Below are 12,866 nucleotides of genomic sequence, written 5' to 3'. Positions count from 1 at the left end.
TGCATGAATGGTTATTTCCTTAAGATAGATTACAAGAGGTAGAATTACTGAGTTAAATATTTTCTTTTCTATTTATTTTCTTAAGCTTCTCTGTCTATAGTCTACAAATGCTCTCCAGAAAATATGCCCTCCAACCAGAATTCTGGTCCCCCCACCCATATCCATGTCACCGCTAGGTTGGGTTCCTGCCAAAATAAAAAACTTATTTTGTATGAGAGAAGTAAACAACACAGAAACACTAGAATAGGAATTCTGTGGCTTACTGGCCTTGTTTCAGATGAGCGAAGAAGTGCTGGGACAATTGGTTAAGTGTTTTGGAGGGGGGCAGCTCTCGCTAAATAGCTTGTATCTTGGAACCTTGCAAAACTTACGAATTAGGTCTAGTAACTTGTAGATTCCATCAGATGTTCTACATAGATAACCATATCTGTAAGTAAAGGCAGTTTTATTTCTTCCTTTACAATTTGGATGCCTTTTATTGGTTAATGTCTCTCCTCATTATGGGGTTGTATTATCCTGCTTCTTTGCATGGCTGGTAATTTTAGATCGGATGCAAAGCATTGTGTATTTTATCTTTGGTGCTGTATATTTTTGTATTCCTAAAAATATTCTTAAGCTTTGTTCTGGGATGCTAATTAAATTATTTGGAAACAGTTTGATTCTCTTGAGTCTTGCTTTTAAGAATCACTCAATGGGACCAGAGCAGCTTTCAGTGTCAGAGTCCTTTTTTTCCCCCGCTCCTGAGGCAAGAGCCTTCTGAGCACCCTGCCCAATCTCCTGAATTATGAGGTTTGCCATTGTGGTTGGGGAGGAAGGGAGCGGGAAACAGCCACTAGTCCCTGTCTTGCTTGAGTGCTGGGCATAGTTACCTTTCATCCTTTTGCAGGGGGGTCCTTTCCCTGGCTTCCCTTGAGTAGTGTCCTCCCACACTTGTGCTCATCAGTGGTCTATGGAATGCTCCAGAGGGACCCCCTGCAGATATGCAGGTTTCTCTCCCTCTGTAGCTCTCTTCTTTCTGGTCCTCTGCCCTGCAATCGCAATCTCCTGGGCATTCAATTCTGTCTCAGCAAGTCATGGATTATGCTGGGCTCCTCCTGGAAACTCTCACAAGACAGTAAGCTGGGGCAATTTCAGGGCTCCTCTCATTTCTTTCCCTTCTCTCAGATCATTGTCCTTGATTACCTGATAGCCAGTGTCTTCAAAACTTTTGTTTCATATGTTTTGTGTGTTTTTGGGGGGTGTTTCAAGTGTTAGGATAAATTCGGTCCCTCTTATTCCATATGCCTGAACGGAGTCTGCCTTTGCAGAACTTGGAGAGTTCTGACGTTGTGGGCTGAAAGGAGAGAAATGTTGTTCATGATGATGATGACAATGAAGATAATGCAAATGATGATAAAGAATCTCACCTGACTAGATGCAGCAGCTGTAATGGCTGGATCTGTTTTTTTCTCTCTCTATCATTCTCTCCCTCTCTTCTTTCTTTCTTTAATTCATCATTTTTAGACATTGATTATTGATGGGTAGATGAGAATTTAGCTCTTTTACACCACTATCTGGCCATTTGTGACAACATGAATGGACCTTGAGGGTATTACACTAAGTGAAATAAGTCAGAGGGAGAAAGTCAAATACAGTATGATCTCTCTCATAAATAGAAGAAAACAACAACAAACAAACACATAGAGACAGATATTGGATTGGTGGTTACCAGAGGGGAAGGGGGGATGGAGGAGGGTAAAAGGAATGATTAGGCACGTGTGTATGGTGATGGATGGTAATTAGTCTTTGGGTGGTGAACATGATGTAATCTACACAGAAATCAAAATATAATGATGTACACTCGAAAAAAAAAAGAAACTGAAAAAAAAATAAAATGGTTAATTTAAAAAAAGGAAAGAAAGAATGGCTGAGAACTCCCTAAATCTGGGGAAAGATTTAGACATCCAAGTTCATGAAGCTCATAGGCCCCCAAAAAATTGCAACTCAAAGAGATCTTCTCCAAAACACATCATAATAAAACTGTCTAAAATCAAAGACAAAGAGAGAATTTTAAAAGCAGCAAGAGAAAAAAATTCCCTACATACTAGGGAACTCCCATAAGGCTATCAGTGGATTTCTCAGCAGAAACTTTGCAGGCAAGGAGAGAGTGGGATGATATATTCAAAGTGCCAAAAGAAAGAAATTGCCAACCAAGAATACTTTACCTGGAAAAGTTGTCCTTAGAAATGAAGGTGAGATAAAGACCTTCCTGGACAAACAAAAGCTGAGGGAGCTCATCAAAACTAGATCAGTCTTACAAGAAATGCTGAAAAGATTTCTTCAAGCTGAAATAAAAAGATGCTAATTGGTAAAATTAAAACATATAAAAAATATAATACATAGTGGTAAAGGTAAGTATATAGTAAAATTCAGAATACCCTAATACTGTAATAGAGTAGTGCGTTAACCACTTAACTCTAGTATAAAGATTAAAGGACTAAAGTATTAAAAGTAACTATAACTGCAATAATTTGTTATAAATACACAATATAAAAAGATAAATCATGACATCAAAAACATAAACAGTGGGAGGGAGAAGTAAAGTGTTGTGTTTTTGTATGTATTGATGTTAAGTTGTTATCAGCTTAAAGTGAACTGTACTATCGATAAGATGTTTTAAGTAAGCCTCATGGTAACCATAAAGGAAAAGCCTACAGTAGATATACAAAATATAAAGAGAAGGGAATCAGAGCATACCACTATGGAAAATCATCAGAACACAAAGGAAGACAGCAGGAGAGGAAGAAAGGAACACGAGAACTACAAAAGAGCCAGAATACAATTAATAAGATGGCATGAGTAAGTCCTTACATATCAATAATTACTCTAAATGTAACTGGATTGAATTCTCCAATCAAAAGACATAGAGTGGCTGGATGGATAAAGGAACAAGATTCAACTATACGCTGCCTACAAGAGACTCACTTCAGCTTTAAGGACACATATAGGCTCAAAGTGAAGGAATGGAAAAAGATATTCCATGCAAGTGGAAACCAAAAGACAGCAGAGATAACCACACTTACATTAGACCAAATAGACTAGAAGTCAAAAACTATAACAAGAGACCAAGAAGGCCGTTATATAATGATAAAGGGGTCAGTTCATCAAGAGGATAAAACAATTGTAAGTATATTTACACCCAACATTGGAGCACCGAAATACCTTAAGGAAATATTATCAGATCTAAAGGGAGAAATAGACAATACAATAATAGTAGGGGACTTTAATATCCCACTTTCAACAATAGATGGATCATCCAGCTAGAAAATCATTAAGGAAACATTGGACTTGAAGTATACTTTAGATCAAAACGACCTAACAGACTTATACAAAACATTCCATGCAACAGCAACAGAATATACACTCTTCTCAAGTGCACACAGAACATTCTCCAGGATAGGGCATATGTTAGGTCACAAAAGAAGTCTTGGAAAATTTAAGAAGATTGAAATCATACCAAGTATCTTTTCTGACCACAATGATATGAAACTAGAAATAAACAACAAGGGGAAAACTGGAAAATTTACATATATGCGTAAATTAAACAATATACTCCTCAACAACCTACGGGTCAAGAAGAAATTGAAAGGGAAATAAAAAGTATCTTGAAACAAATGAAAATGGAAATACAACATTCCAAAACTTATAGGATGCAGCCAAGTAGTTCTAAGAGGTAAGTTTATAATGATAAATGCCTAATTAAGAGCAAATAAAAATTTCAAATAAAAAACCTTACTTATAATTCAAGGAACTAAAAAAAAGAAAAACAAAGTAAGCCCGAAGTTAGCAGAAGGAAGGAAAAAACAAAGATCAGAGCAGAAATAAATGAAATAGAGACTAGAAAAACAATAGAAAGATCAACGAAACTAAGAGTTAATTTTTTGAAAAGATAAACAAAATTGACAAACCTGTGGCTAGAGTAACCAAGAAGAAAAGAGAGAAGACTCAAATAAATGAAATTATAAAGGAAAGAGATGTTGCAAATGATACCACAGAAATAGAATCATACAGTATGATACACACACATACACAATGGAATATCATTCAGTTAGGAGAAAGAAGGAAATGCTGCCTTTACAACAACATGGATGGATCCTCAGGGCAGTATGCTAAGTGAACCAAGTCAGACAGAGGGAGAGGTACTGTATGATCTCACTTATATGTGGAATCTAACAAGGCGGAACCTGTAGAAACTGAGAGTAGAATAGTAGTTGCCAGGGGCTGGGGGATGGGGGAAATGGGGAGAGGCTGGTCAAAGGGTACAAACTTTCAGTTATAAGACCAATAAGTTCTGGGGAATCTAATATAGAGCGTGTTGACTATAATTAACAATACTGTTATTATATACTTGAAAGTTGCTCAGAGAGTAGATCTTAAATGTTCTTATCACAAAAAAGAAATAGTAATATGAGATGAGGGATGTGTTAATTCATTTTATTGTGGTAATCAATTCATAATACATATGTGTATCAAATCATCACATTGTACAACTTAAACTTACAATGTTATATGTCAAGTATATCTCAATAAAGATGGAAAAGAAAGATACATGGCATGTATGTCCACTCTCACCACTTCTCATCAACAGTGTACCAAAGGTTTAGTCGCTGAGATCATGCAAGAAAAAAAAGGCCATAGAAATTGGAAATGAAGAATCAAAGTTGTCCTTATTTGCACAAAACATGACCATATGCATAAAAAATCCCAAGGAATCTACCAAAAAAAACTACTAAAACTAATAAATGAGTTTAGCAAAGTCTCAACGTACAAGATTAGTAAAACATTAATTGTATATACGCTATCAAGGGTCAGTTGGGTAACAAAATTTTAAAATGTCATTTAAGTAACAGCAAAAGTTAAATACTTGGGATAAATTTAAGAAAATTTGTCAAGACTTTTACATGAAAACCATGGGAGAAATTGAAGAAGACCTAAATAAATGAAGAGATATACCATGTGCATGATCTTCCAATTATGTCCAATGATTGGAAGGCTCGGTACTGTTAAGATGTCAGTTCTCCCCAAACTGATCTGTACATTCAATCAAAATGCCAGCAAGTATTTTTGTATAAATTGATGAGCTGATTCTAAAATTGATACGGAAATACAAAAACCTGACAATAGCCGCAAGAATTTTGAATAAGAACAAAGTTCAAGGACTAACATAGCCTAATTTCAAGACTTACTCTAAATGTACAGTAATCAAGACAGTGTGGAACTGGTGCCATAGACACATGGGACAGAACTGAAAGTCCAGAAGCAGACCCACATATATATGGTCAATTGATTTTCAACAAAGGTGTCAAGGTAATTCAATGGAAGAAGAATAGCCTTTTGAACAAGTGGTTCTGGAATATCTATATGGAATAAACAAACCCCGACCTCCTTGTGTACTGGCATCCTGTTATACACAAAGATTAATTTAAAATGATCATAGCTCTACATGTAAAAGCTAAAACTATAAAAATTTAAGGAATCATAGGAGAAAAATCTTTGTGACCTGTTGATAGGCAAATATTTCATAAATGAAGTCAATATCAATAAGCATGAAGCACAAAAGGAAAAAATATTAAAATGGACTTCATAAATAAAAAATGTGAGTCAGATTATATCACTACTCTGTTCATAACTGCATTTCCTAGGGCTGTCATTATAAAAGTACCACAAACTTGGTGACTTAAAACAACAGAAATTTATTTTCTCACAGTTCAGGAGGCCAGGAGTCTGAAATTAAGGTGTCCACAGGGTTTATTCCTACTGGAGGTTCTGAGGGAGAGCCAATTCCATGCCTCTCTCCTAACTTCTGGTGCTTGCCTGCAGTACTTGGCATTCTTTGGCTTGTAGAAGCATCACTACAACACTTTCTCTGTCTTCACCTAGCCTTCTCGTCTCTCTGCCTCTGTGTGTTCACATGACTTTCTCGTAAAGACACCAGTCATCAGATTAGGGCCACCCTAACCCAGTATGACCTTATCTTAACTAATTACATCTGCAAAGACCTTATTTCCAAATAAAGTCACATTCACGGGCACTTCAACAGGGTTAGGACTTCAACATATCTTTTTGGGGGGACACAATCCAATCCACAATAATCCTCCATCATTTCCCATTTCACTTAGAATACAAGCCCTTAGTATGACCTCTGAGGCCCTATACCACCTGGTCCCTGTCAGCTCTGATCCCTCTCCTGCTATTCTCCTCTTGACTCACTCTGCTCCAGCCACACTGGTCTCCCCACTCTTCCCCACCTCCTTCAAGTCTTTGCTCCAGTGTCACCCTCACAATGAAGCCTACCCAACCACCCCATTTAACACTGAAAACCACTCCTCCAGCACTCCCTATCCTTTCCCCTTTGTTTTATTTCATGCCACTATTTCATGTTTTATCTCAGTACTCACCACCTTCCCATACGCTACATATTGTAGTTATTTGTTTTTTTCCTAGACTGTCTCTCCCCATTAGTATGTAATCTCCTTGGAGGCATGGAACAGTGTTTAACAATAAATGTTGCTTGAATTATTGAATAAATAAAGTTAATATAGAAAATATCCTTGTGACCTAGGAGTGGGGAAAGATTTCTTAAACATGGCTTAAAACCAATAAGGGATTAATATCAAGAATATATTTTTAAAATATCCTGCTGATCACCAAGAAGATAACAGTAACCTCAGTTTTTTAAGTGGGCAAAGGATATGAGCAGGCTAGTTACAGAAAAGGAACCCCTCAAAGGTCACAAGGATACAGTGGTAGTGGAGATGGGTACAGTCATAGCAGAGAGTGACCCAGCACGACTGAATCAAATGAAGTATGCCCATCCCTAAACCTCAGCAATTATGCTCCTGGAAAATTGTCACCTATCCCCTAAGGGGTATGTAGGAGGATGTTCATCACAGCATTGTTTGTGGAGGTGGGAGTCGGAGCCACCTAGATGTCCCACTGACTTTCACTTCTGCTTTTTTTTAGATTCTTAGGTGAGTCTGGTTAATTCATGATCTTCCTCTTGTGATGTGGGCATTAGCAGAAGCCAGCATGCTACACTATTGCTCAGTATGTTCTTTGGTGTTTCCTTCACCTATCTGACCAGACTGTCTACGTCTACTTTCTACCTACCCATGAGACTCCAGTTCTCTACTGACATGTTTTTTTTTTTTCAGTGATGATGATCAAAACCTATTTGCTAAACTTAAAACTAAAAACTGTGAAAACCTCTGCTCAAGGCTCCACCTTTGCAACTCCCACAGGGGAAACTGGAACAGAGAACTCGTTTAGTAATCTATAATTGCCTTGAGACTTTAAGTCCCATTTAGCTTTTGTACAAGAGCATGTCTCAGCTTCCCTAGTCCTGCTCTCCACTGCCCATTACTCAGAGAATCGACTGGCCTGCTCTCCTTTCCTCGTGTTTATCTGTTCCTCTGGTCTGAATCTTAATCACTTCTGTAGCCTCTACTTTCTCCTGAAAAAAAATTGTTGCTCTACAATTTGGACACCCTGAATCCTTTGCTAAGGAGCTCACTGACACAATCCACTCACTTCTGCCAACTGTTCCTTTTCACTCCATTCAAATAGGTCTAGTTTACCATCTGCAACCTTTGATATGTCTCCCTTAATGTGTGTTTCAACCTATATATCACCTTTATTACTGATAAAACTGATTGGGAAGAATTTGGCTTAGGTGGGAGAACCAAGTGAATTTGCTAACTTCCTTCTGGCCAGCATAGACCTTGAGACAGCCCACCAAAGGGAAGCATTGGGGCTTAGGACTGATGTACCACAATGCAATTCTGATGCTAACTACTTGGAGTTAGGTCAAAGTTCATAGGTTGAGACCACAGTCCTCCACAAGACTCCTCTCACTTTAGACAACGGTTGTATCCTCTGGGATTCTCAGACCATCCACACTTCTGAACAACTGGCTAAAATTTAGGGGTTTCCACTACTCTGTTAGGTTCAATAATTCATTAGAAAAACTCACAGAACTCTGGAAAACCCCATACTTACTGTTACAATTTTATTATAAAGGCTGCAAATCAGGACCAGCCAATGAAGAAATGCGAGGTCTGGGAGAGTCTGAAACACAAAACTTCCATGTCCTCAGGATATGTCATTCTACCAGCACATCAATGTGTGTCATAAACCAGGGGAGCTCTCCTGAGCTTCAGTGTCCAGAGTGTTTTATGGGGTTTAATTACATAGGCATGATTGATTGCATCATTGGACATGTGATTGAACTCAAATTCCAGGTGCCTTCTCCTTCCTGGGAGTCACGCTGATATCACTTGGTTCAAAGCCCCAACCCTCTAATCACATAATTGCTCTTTCTGGCATGGCCAGCTCCCACCTTGAAACTATCTAAGGGTCCACCATGAGTCACTTCGTTTAGCATAAACTCAGATGTGGTCCAAGAGGCCCCCCATGAATAACAAAGACACTCCTATCACTAGGGAAATTCCAAGGATTTAGAGGTTACCTTCAGAGAATAGGGACAAAGGCCAGCCAAATGCTTTATTATACAACATATACTTACCCAGGTTATTGCCTGCCATGGGTACTGGTGGAGATGGAAGGAGAAAGACACCAAATCCTTTGCACCCAGCACTATGGAAATGCTGAAGAGAGCTCTTCAGGCTGAAGGGAAATAATACCAGGTGACAACCTGGACCTACAAGAAAGAATGTAGTGCACTGAAAATGGTAAATATATGGATAAAAATAAAAGAATATTTCTATGCTTTCTCAAATTATTTAAAGGATATTGGCTATTAAATGTAGAAATGATAATTTACTATGAAGTTTATAATAACATATGCAGAAGTAAAATGCCTCACAGCAATAGCACAAAAGATATAAGGACTAAATGACATTATGCTACTGTAAGGTTCTTAGGTTATAAACAAAGTTTATAGATTATTAAATCAAGGTAGACAGTGATAAATTAGGGATGCATATTGTAATCCCTGGAGCAACCACTAAAACTGCAAAAAAATGTGAATCAAAAAAGCCAACAGAAGAGAATTACAATTCTCATTACAATGTAGAAAGATGGAAGAGAATATTTCTCCTAAATCACCAAAAAAAAATTAAATAGATAATATACAAAATAATTTTTCTTGAGCCCATCAAAGAGCTGAGGTGACACGGTAACCAGGTGACCTGAATCCCAAAGAGTGTCAAGCTCCTCTGAGTAGAGATGAGACTCAGGAACTCTTACACAATTGGCAGTGCATGGGAGGAAGAGGCGATGGCCAAAACCAGGTGGGAAGAAAACAGCTCAAATGTTGACAAATGGAGCAGGTTCAAGAGAGGTTGTACCAAGAGGAAGCAGAGACAGCATGGACAGACAACTCTTTCAAGTTTTGCTGTAAAGGGAAGGAGAGAAATAGTGCTGTAGCTGTGATAAATGATCAGAAATTGAGTAGAACCATGTCATATGGTCACTGCCAGCTACAGGGGAGGCTGGGAATGTGAATATTAGCTTTCAAATTCTGTCGCATGGAGGTGGGCAAGGGAAGGGGAGATGGGATGGATGCTGACTTAGCCTTCGGTGTGCTACAGTGAACTTAGTTCTTAGCTTTCAGCTCTCTGGATCAGGTCCCATGAAATCTGGCTATTCTTTGTTTCCCCTTATGATAAATAGCCTTTTAGTAGAGCTGTTTATATAGATTTCTATTTCTTATATGTGAAACGGCTTAATGAGGAGAGAGCGAGAGGGTGGCACAGCTAGGTGGACCTCAAGCCAGTCCTATCTCAAAGGAGCAGGATTTTTCAGAGGAGAGGTGGGAGTTGTGTCTGGAAGTACCAATGGGAAGCACGGAGAATGCCAACCCCACCTCCCCACCTTGAAGGTCATGAGTAGCTTCCTTCTTGGGTGGGCCAGTGATGTCCTCAGGAGACAGCTGGATTTCAGTCAAAGCCAGAGATGGACGAAGGCTGAGAAAAGTTGCTGAGATGTGGGGGAGCTTGTTGATTATAGAAAGGGCCCAGTGGGATGGTTGGGACAAAGTGAACTTATTGTTTCAGCCCAAAGTGTAGAAAGGAAACCCAAGAGAGAAAGATCAATGTCACGAAGATCTTCCTACCATGCCAGCAGAATTTCTTGGGAACCAGTGAGCCCTACACCCCTGGAGGGCTCAGTCACAGATGGTCATAACATTTAGCAAGACTTGTGTTAGAAGAAATTCAAGCCTCAGATGAGGTGTTCTTAATGGCTCCTTCCAGCCCTAATATTCTCTAATAAGTCAAGTCTGTAAGAGTCAGCTTAACTTTTGTCTTCTCAAATAAGTAGAATGATTGTCACCCATGGTTAGAGGAGTTTTGTCACCAACTAACTGCCCGGAGGAGCTCAAAGGAGGTTTTGAAAGCACTTAACTGTTTCTCCAAATTGTTTTTTTAGTCGTGTTAAGAGATGCAACCACCAATCACCCTGAACCACTCCAAACCACACTGCAAGAATGATGCATGTGCAGACGGGCTGATAAGTGCCCAAGAGATTACCTTTGCTTCATTTTGATGTTAAGATCTCCACCCTAGGAGGAGCTTAGGCCTTATTACCATAACATGTGATGTATGTGAAAGCATGTTTTCCAACTGAGCCTGTGCAAGTGAATACCCACCTCTCCCTTTTGAATATTCATTCCCCATCTGAAATAAAAGGCCCCTCCTTTCCCTTGCTCAGGGAGCCATGGCTTTGGAAATAATTCCCTGTGGGCTCCTTATTTGCTGCAAATAAACTTTACTTTGTGTGACAACTACTTCTGGTGAAGGCTTTGATTTCAACTCACCAAGAAGCAGACCCATTTTGGTTCAGGAACAGTTTGACTCATGGTGAAATGGGGAGACCTGGACAAAACTGGCCACAATTCCAGCATGTGACCACAGAGGGACCTGGGGTGGTCACCCTGCCCTAGGGCCTAGTTCTCAGCTGGACTTTTCCAAAGTCCAGCTGCATCACAGCTGTATCAGCCAAGACAACTTTAATCAGATGGAGCAACTGACTCATGCAACCAAGTTCATGGGCACTGATGTATAAAGCCCTGATAGCAAATATCAATAGCCATGAGAACAGTAACTGTCAGGTAGACCTGCTGGTCAGCCGACTGTGGTAGAAATGTTACAGGGGCTTCAGGGAGGTCCTTGGAGTGACTCAGAGGCCTGTCTCTAGAGGGTGGCCCTTCTTTCACTTGACCTGTTTACCTCCTAACATAGAATCTAAATCATCACTTGTCTGAAATACTGAATTCACTGGGGACGTGGGCCCCCCTCCACCTGCTATATTCACTTATCATCTGATGCCTCATTCCCTAAGGTTCCCAGAGCTTCCTCCTTTGTTTGGCTTTCATTTGCATCATCTTTCCCCAACCTGTACTGTAGACCAACAGCCTTCAAAAATAAATAGAAAAGTAAATTTTTAATTCAGTATTTCTACCTTTTGGAATCTATCTTGAGGAAATAACTATTCAGGCAAAGACTTACATAGAATTCTATTGAATCATTACTTATAATAGGGGAAAAATGGAAATATTAAATGTTCAACAATTACATTATAGTACTTCTTTTATAATCCACTTAAATGTTTCTGAAAAATTTTTAGAAAGAGGAAAAGCTCATGTTAAAAATAACTCAGGGGGCCGGCCCAGTGGTGTAGTGGTTAAGTTCGTGTGCTCTGCTTCGGCAGCCCCGGGTTTGCTGGTGTGGATCCCAGGTGCAGACCTATGCACTGCTTGTCGGGCCATGCTGTGGCATGCGTACCACATAAAATAGAGGAAGCTGGGCACGGATGTTGGCTGAGGGCTGATCTTCCTCACAAAAAAAATAATAGTAATAATTCAGGAAAAAATTTAATCCTGAACTTGCAAAAATTATACATTATATATTATTGTTTGGCATTTAATATACAAATGCATGTATAAAACTAAGAAAATATTCCAAAATACTGACAGTAGTTAATACTGAATGACAGGACACAATTCATTTTCATTTTCTTTTATTTCCTAAATTGTCTTCAATTACTTTGTACTACTACCTGAATCCCAGAACCTCCCCTCCACGAGGACAAAGGCAAGAAAATGTGGAGGCGCAATAGCTGAAAAGAAACTCAGACACAGAATAGTAGTTCAGTTTTATTTTCTGCAGTAACAAACATTTAAGCACCCCCTCCTCCAGCAACAGGGAAACAATAATGCAGAGAGTACCCAAAGGCCAATAAAGCAAACAATTAAGCCCCCATAATAAAGTGGCAACTACTGCAGGAATCATTGCCCTAGGGAAGGATGCACTGCCTAAATGGTACATAAGGTTAGTCTTAGCCCCCTTTTCCCAGCTGAGACTTAGTGGAAAAATGGGAGAACAAACTGCTGCGTGGTCCGAACCAACAAGGAAATCTGCTGGAGATGGAAGGTGATGGAAATTTGGAGTTGGCCAGGGTCTTCAGCAGTCAGTGAACTAAAAATGAGGGAAAAAGAAAATGAAGTCAAATGTGATAACTCTGCACCTCTCTCTCTCTGCCCCCCTCAGGTGGTGACAGGCCCAGTGTACCATGTCTAGCTCCTTAGACCTAACCTTTGGGTGTTTCCAATTCACTATTAGAATGACCCTCGGGAGACTGAATCCAGCCACCTGCCACCACCTCCTACCTTGGCCTTTTTTAGAACTAACATAGCTAGGATATTGCTAGACACTGTGTGCTCCTTCCAAACTGCCCCTGAGTGGAGGTGGACATGTGGTCCCAGGGTCTTGCGGGCTATCTCTGCCTCCATGGGTGACAGGAAAGGCATCCTGAGGGCACTAGTGGAGATTCGGTTAAGGCACCATCCAATACCGACTTTGCCTGCG

General features: G+C 39.6%; 1 protein-coding gene across 1 annotated transcript; it reads right to left on the bottom strand.

Moving 5' to 3' along the window:
- Window positions 1-12,148: 12,148 nt before the first annotated feature.
- LOC147911688 (cancer/testis antigen 1-like) lies at window positions 12,149-12,808 on the bottom strand. The gene is made up of 2 exons (XM_087427373.1): window positions 12,651-12,808; window positions 12,149-12,476 (listed from the first exon to the last, which is right to left on the bottom strand). Exons 1-2 carry the CDS (start codon window positions 12,806-12,808, stop codon window positions 12,362-12,364), a joined length of 273 nt encoding a protein of 90 aa, XP_087283499.1. The 3' UTR covers window positions 12,149-12,361.
- Window positions 12,809-12,866: the final 58 nt, after the last annotated feature.

The sequence above is a fragment of the Ceratotherium simum genome, chromosome X (genome assembly GCF_057802395.1).
Source record: "Ceratotherium simum simum isolate JZ-2026a chromosome X, ASM5780239v1, whole genome shotgun sequence".
NCBI lineage: Eukaryota > Metazoa > Chordata > Mammalia > Perissodactyla > Rhinocerotidae > Ceratotherium > Ceratotherium simum.
Note: the sequence above shows the minus strand (reverse complement) of the source record. Positions and strands in the feature narration are given on the sequence as shown.

Excerpts from the sequence above, each read along its gene's own strand:
- LOC147911688 (XM_087427373.1), bottom strand. The coding sequence starts at position 12,808 with ATGCCTTTCCTGTCACCCATGGAGGCAGAGATAGCCCGCAAGACCCTG. Across the intron at positions 12,477-12,650 it reads AAGGTAGGAGGTGGTGGCAG|TTCACTGACTGCTGAAGACC; the intron begins GTGGCTGGATTC and ends CCTCATTTTTAG.